The sequence below is a fragment of the Sebastes umbrosus genome, chromosome 4 (assembly GCF_015220745.1).
Source record: "Sebastes umbrosus isolate fSebUmb1 chromosome 4, fSebUmb1.pri, whole genome shotgun sequence".
Taxonomy (NCBI): Eukaryota; Metazoa; Chordata; class Actinopteri; order Perciformes; family Sebastidae; genus Sebastes; species Sebastes umbrosus.
Genome location: NC_051272.1, coordinates 18,513,896 through 18,520,667, shown reverse-complemented (window position 1 = coordinate 18,520,667; position 6,772 = coordinate 18,513,896). Strand labels below are relative to the sequence as shown.

The 6,772-nt window shown below is 37.4% G+C and overlaps 1 protein-coding gene across 3 annotated transcripts; it reads left to right on the top strand.

Moving 5' to 3' along the window:
* Positions 1-272: 272 nt before the first annotated feature.
* Positions 273-6,772, top strand: ppp1r32 (protein phosphatase 1, regulatory subunit 32). 3 transcript variants are annotated; one of them, XM_037766095.1, is made up of 12 exons: positions 274-397; positions 651-825; positions 966-1,089; positions 2,832-2,991; positions 3,082-3,127; positions 3,281-3,381; positions 3,525-3,590; positions 3,706-3,789; positions 3,873-3,941; positions 4,044-4,138; positions 6,509-6,607; positions 6,688-6,772. In XM_037766095.1, exons 2-12 carry the CDS (start codon positions 726-728, stop codon positions 6,704-6,706), a joined length of 963 nt encoding a protein of 320 aa, XP_037622023.1. In that variant the 5' UTR covers positions 274-397; positions 651-725; the 3' UTR covers positions 6,707-6,772. The 3 variants fall into 3 exon arrangements, with proteins under 3 accessions (XP_037622025.1, XP_037622023.1, XP_037622024.1); XM_037766096.1 differs by having other exon boundaries at positions 353-410; XM_037766097.1 differs by lacking the exon at positions 6,688-6,772 and having other exon boundaries at positions 273-397; positions 3,873-3,940; positions 4,042-4,138.

Here is a 6,772-nt window from a genome sequence, read left to right as displayed (position 1 = left end):
AAACTTAAACAAAGACCCTACTGATTGAAAGAAAAAAAATAATAATTCCATTATTGTTATGTCTTGTATGAAAGACATTATTGCAACTCTATCCTCTTTTATGAATACATTTGGAACATACTTGGTGTTATTATAAAATACAGAAAAGCAGCTGAATGTTGCAACATTAATAATCCAGAGGATGCAATCTAGTTTTGTAATGATCAAATAACTTGCTTATAGGAAATAAAGCATAAACCTGATATACAGTAGAAACATTATCTGATGTTAACTGTACATGTTAGCAGTCGACCTTTCACTCTAGTCACTCCTCAGCTGCAATGTGCGGCGTCTCCTAGCAACAGAGACCTGTTTACCTGCAAAACCACAACAACTGAACAACCACCTGGAGTTACAGGTACGTCTGGGGAGTAAGTGAAGCTTTCCTTTCTTCGGGGGGTAATTTATATCTGGTGTAAATGAATATATCTGTAGCTGTGCTGCAGTGCTGCTGAACTTTTCTCCTCACTCACACAGTATTTGATAAAGAGAGCACGTATTGCATTATTTGCTACAGACTCTGTAATCACTTCTTCAGAGAGTTCTGTTGGATTCTGTCAAAAATAAAGAGAGTTACACGTTGTTTGCTGCTTTTGTTTTTGTGGTTACAGCACTGTGCACATGCCCAGAGGACTTTTGCCATCCATCACTGTTGTCAGCGAGCGTTTCCATTACAGCAGTCACAGATGGCTGAGCAGGGGAGGATGGTCACGCCGACTGTTGGAGCAACAGGCAGCAGGGGACGACTGACCAGCAACACAGTCAAACGCTACAACACTTATTATGGTGAAGGGGGGGGGTGGACTTTTAATTCACATTAAAGGACATAGTCAAACAGTCTCAGCATAAACATAAATAACTTTTATCACACTGATTCAGATTCAGATTAGGATTCTGATGGCCATTTTCTTGTTTGACTGTCTCAGACCCCGGCAGGGTGAACTTCACTTCCTATTTCGGACGTCCCGGCATGTCAGGCTTCACATCAAACCAGAGACCAGCCATATATTACAGGCCCAGTTTGGACCTCATTGACAACCCTCCGTTTGGGTAAGTGTCAGGGCAGGTGTTTGAAAATTAAACGAGTTCATTAAACAGTTGATTTCTAGTTTAAAAAGCCCTACACAGGTGTTTTCAAATCACCCTGTCTGATTGGACGTCTAGTCAGGTGGAAGCTGGGTGGAGCTACGTGAACTCTGTGCACAAATCAGCGAGATAAAAGTGTAAAATGAGGATCAGACAATCATACAGTAAGTGAAAACACCTGTGTCGGTACTAGTGTTGAGCAGTAATGCATAATTGTAATATTATTACTACGAGTAGTAAGTAAGGGATTACAATTTCCAGTGAAAGTAATATAGTAATATGACGAGTAATGTAACTAATTACTTTTAATACCAAGTAATAAGTAAAGAATTACTTTTTAAAGGTATAAATTGTAAAAAACAAAATAACTTCTTACACGTCCTGAGTAAAGGGAAGAAGCTTGAAAGGGTCAGTTCATCACAACATGTCCCAGTAGGAAAAGCACAGATGTGAATAATAAAGCTAATGATGGCTAATTTCCATTTAGCTGCTTGGGTTTCAGGGTCCTGGTGTTGTTCATGCTGGCTTTTCCTACTAGTCAAAGTGTCTGCTGTGAAAAAGCCGATAGACGTGATACTTGTTCAGCCCTAATATGTTGAATATTGAGGGTGTTGCGTGGTATATACGGTATTATTTAAATATGCAATATTGATATCATGTTAATAATACACACATGATAATATTGTGTAAATAATCCAGCACCACAATCAATAGTGGAAATGTACACATCACCAAGGGATTTTAAGAATAACAAACTTAAAAGAAAGCACAATAACCCAGTGAAGGCCCTCTGATGGCGTACTTAATTTTCCCATGCTGGAGCAGCAACATGGTGTCACTGAGCGACGTCTAGTGTAGAGGCGGAGTGGGAGATTTCCAGTATAAAAGTATCCTTCTTCTGGCTAGTAGCAATAGGAAAGCAATCATGTCGGACACACAGCATTACAGGGGAATGGGACTCCTACATTCATATTGTTCATTTGCCAAAAAACATTTTTTTTCCTCCATTTCTTTTAAAGATATCGCAATAATATCGTTATCAGGAATTAGTTTTGGGATAATCGTTTAGGGCAAATCTAAACGTGACAGCCCTATTCAATATAATGTCAATCAAGCACTTTCTGTACATCCTAACAGTCGTGAGAAGAGGTCTAATCAATCACCTGTGTGAATTTACCATGGACGTGCAGGGCTTTTAAGACAAACATCTAGTGAATAGAGGTTCATGTGGTGCTCATTTTATTGAAGAATTTGATTAAACAGAAACAAGGTCCCTGTTAATCTGGATAATGTCCAGATTTTGCTGTGAAGACTTGAACTTTCTACCAAAGAAATAGTCCCTCTTATATAGCTACTGTTACCATTGCTGCTTTTTTAAAAATCCAATTTTCAATGCATGATATGGGAGTGGAGGCTGAAATCCCAGAGAGGGATATCTTTAAGGCCCTGCTCACTCATGGTAAATCATCACAGGTGATCTTAATCAATAATCAGGCAAATAAAACTAAAGCTACCTGCATGGTTAGAAACCACTAGAGACAATAGAGCATGTATAGTTTTGTAATTTGGGTGAACTGACACATACAAGAACATTTTGATAGCAAAGTTTCTTTGAACTGATTAAACTGACAACTGAAACGACTCTTCCTCTCTAGCTTCATTAAGCCTGTTTCCTCAAATAACAGGTGTGTTGTTTGTGTCTGCAGACTCCTGTTATCTGACAGTTTCACGTCTCAAACTAAACTACACTTCCAGCCTCACATCCGGTCGGATTATTCGGGGTCTTTGCCAAACGTCATGAACAAACCCAGAGACAGCGCCTTCCAGCGGAGGAATCGTCCGAAAACAGTGACTGTGGTGGGAAAGGTAGGACACAGAAAGATGTTAATAAGCATCACATGTGCATACTAAGTAGTACATTTCTTATTATCTGTTTTCATGAATATTTCTCTTCAGTCAGAATACCAAAGAATATTTGTGCCACATCGTCTCACACCAACAGGTAAAATAATAAAGTTATGCCAGTTTAAAGTTTAAAAGTATGACTTAATAGAAATAAATGATGTGAGAAAGACAAAAAATTATATTCTAGGCTGCTTTTCATGACTTGATGGCATTTCTAAATGGTGCATTTACACTGTCGCCCTTCCTCCAGTTACCCAGAGACATGTGATTGTGGGTCCAAGAGGAGAAAGTGGTTTCACAGAGGGAACCAACCTTCAACTAATCACATTTCGGGACAAACATAACTGCCTGGTATGTTTTAAAAATAACCATTCCTGTCAAATGAATCAGTGTCTGTAATCACACAGTAGGTACACCACTTACTTTTTTAATGTATGTGTCTGTCTATCTATCCCCAAGCAACATCTACTTTCACTTCTTTGTCTGATGTTCAGGTTGAACCTCTCCAGACTCGCAGCTCAGTGACGAAAAGTGACTTCATTCCACCATCATTTCTGCAGGTTGACCCACATATCTTATCCACTCTGACCTCTCCTTTGAAAGGATGCAAGTTTGTAAGATTTATTTTCCAGAAGCTGTGAGGTTTAACAGCATCGTTCTCTGCTTGTGTTTGAGGGCACTGAGGCGAGACCGTGCAGCAGCTATTTTTCTCGAGAATCAGGATTCACTCGAGGTGCCAGCGCTCCCTTGGCCTGCCCGGTGAGTATTGATCCCCTTCCAGTGAGCTCTAGTGTGTAATGGTATTACTTTAACTTTAAACATCCTTCCCTCTGCTCTTCTAGGCCTCCCTTCTGCCCTCACAACTACAGACTAAAAGTAATGCTCCAACTGAGACGACCATTGGAAAAAAGGTTATATATATTTTTATCTTATAGCCTAGTTTTTCCCCTCTTTAATCAATATTACCTTTGTGTTTGGAGCTGTTGTTTTTAGCCTGTTTTTGTGTTTTCTAGGAACCATCAGGGCATCTTCGCAATGCTTCAAACAACCAGGCTTTCCCTAACACACCGTTTGATCGTTCACACTTCAGCTCACATTATAGAAGCACGTAAGTGTCTTTAATACGTTCAGGGGCCAGTTTCATCAAAATAGACCTAGTCTTTGTCTTAAATATGTCTTTAAGTCAGACTTGAATGTACCTGTTGCATAAAGCTTTACCTGTGAGTGACTAATGTAAACATTGATAGCCTGTAGCGCAATGCATTATGGGTGAAATAAGACACTTCACAGGAGAGAAAACATTATGGATCCAACAGGGACACCACACCAAGTAGCCTATGGGAGAAAATAACAGAAAAGATAAACAGCTTAAATCCAATTTGTTTGTTAAATAAGCCGTTAAATACGTTCAGAAATTTCAATTCAAGAATATGGCACAATAATCTGTCATAAACAGCTGAAATAGAACAACTGAATCAGCTAAAAATGAGCTAAAAGTAATGATAAACAGTTGAAGTGGTTAGCTCAAAGTAATGGGTAAAAAGTTGAAATAGTTAGCTAAAAGTAATGAGTAAACAGTTGAAGTGGTTAGCTAAAAGTTAGCTTAAAGTAATGAGTAAATAGTTGAAGTGGTTACCTCAAAGTAATGGGTAAACAGATAAAGTGGTTAGCTAAAAGTAATTGGTAAAAAGTTGAAATAGTTAGCTTAAAGTTAGCTAAAAGTAATGGGTAAACAGATGAAGTGGTTAGCTAAAAGTAATTGGTAAAAAGTTGAAATAGTTAGCTTAAAGTTAGCTAAAAGTAATGGGTAAACAGATGAAGTGGTTAGCTAAAAGTAATGAGTAAACAGTTGAAGTGGTTAGCTAAAAGTTAGCTTAAAGTAATGAGTAAATAGTTGAAGTGGTTACCTCAAAGTAATGGATAAACAGTTGAAGTGGTTAGCTTAAAGTAATGAGTAAACAGATGAAGTGGTTAGCTAAAAGTAATTGGTAAACATTTGAAGTGGTTAGCTAAAAGTAAGCTAAAAGTAATGAGTAAACAGTTGAAGTGGTTAGCTCAAAGTAAGCTAAAAGTAATGGATAAACAGTTGAAGTGGTTAGCTTAAAGTAATGGGTAAACAGATAAAGTGGTTAGCTAAAAGTAATTGGTAAAAAGTTGAAATAGTTAGCTTAAAGTTAGCTAAAAGTAATGGGTAAACAGATGAAGTGGTTAGCTAAAAGTAATTGGTAAACATTTGAAGTGGTTAGCTCAAAGTAATGGGTAAAAAGTTGAAATAGTTAGCTTAAAGTTAGCTAAAAGTAATGGGTAAACAGATGAAGTGGTTAGCTAAAAGTAATGAGTAAACAGTTGAAGTGGTTAGCTAAAAGTTAGCTTAAAGTAATGAGTAAATAGTTGAAGTGGTTACCTCAAAGTAATGGATAAACAGTTGAAGTGGTTAGCTTAAAGTAATGAGTAAACAGATGAAGTGGTTAGCTAAAAGTAATTGGTAAACATTTGAAGTGGTTAGCTAAAAGTAAGCTAAAAGTAATGAGTAAACAGTTGAAGTGGTTAGCTCAAAGTAAGCTAAAAGTAATGGATAAACAGTTGAAGTGGTTAGCTTAAAGTAATGAGTAAACAGATGAAGTGGTTAGCTAAAAGTAATTGGTAAACATTTGAAGTGGTTAGCTAAAAGTAAGCTAAAAGTAATGAGTAAACAGTTGAAGTGGTTAGCTCAAAGTAAGCTAAAAGTAATGGATAAACAGTTGAAGTGGTTAGCTTAAAGTAATGGGTAAACAGTTGAAATAGTTAGCTAAAAGTAATTGGTAAACATTTGAAGTGGTTAGCTAAAAGTAAGCTAAAAGTAATGAGTAAACAGTTGAAGTGGTTAGCTCAAAGTAAGCTAAAAGTAATGGATAAACAGTTGAAGTGGTTAGCTTAAAGTAATGGGTAAACAGTTGAAATAGTTAGCTAAAAGTTAGCTAAAAGTAATGAGTAAACAGATGAAGTGGTTAGCTAAAAGTAATTGGTAAACATTTGAAGTGGTTAGCTCAAAGTAATGGGTAAACAGTTGAAGTGGTTAGCACAAAGTAATGGATAAACAGTTGAAGTGGTTAGCACAAAGTAATGGGTAAACAGTTGAAATGGTTAGCTAATTGTTAGCTAAAAGTAATGGATTTAAAGTTGAAATAGCTAACTGACCTTCTAACAGATTGTTGCCATGGCAACAAAGCTCTCACCTCACCTTAGCCAAGGGGAAAGGTGGTTAACTTTCCTCAAATGAAGTCAGTCTTAATATTTATGCAACAGACAGGCTTAATTAGACTAATCTAACCTTACAATCTAAGACCAGTCTAAGGCCAAGACTAAACTTAAACTTTACGTTTATGCACCTGGCCCCAGACAATGCTAAGATTAGCTAACAGGGATCAAACATTACAGGATAATATCCAAGCATCTGTTTGGTTGACTAATATCCAACTAAAAAATGTTTATTGTCCAGGATTTGTCGTGATGCTGAAAGGCGGAAATCTGGCCACACTTGTGCAGAAAACATCAGCGCAAAAATGGACAGCAGCTACAATCATCGAGGAATGGACAGGTACACAAACAAGCTGCACACATGAAGTCCCATCATACATACGTTTCCTTTGACTCACATGACCTACTTTTATTACACAGGTTCATCTTAAGGGGCTAGAGCTTCACACACCTGAGAAGGTACCTGCACGACTAAAAATAAAATGTGGGGTTTCTTGTTAACACA

Bases quoted from the DNA above. Each gene is read 5' to 3' on its own strand.
- ppp1r32 (XM_037766095.1), top strand. From the start codon at position 726: ATGGCTGAGCAGGGGAGGATGGTCACGCCGACTGTTGGAGCAACAGGC. The intron at 3,591-3,705 runs GTTGACCCACAT...CTTGTGTTTGAG, and splicing joins TTCCACCATCATTTCTGCAG to GGCACTGAGGCGAGACCGTG. The intron at 4,139-6,508 runs GTAAGTGTCTTT...TTTATTGTCCAG, and splicing joins AGCTCACATTATAGAAGCAC to GATTTGTCGTGATGCTGAAA.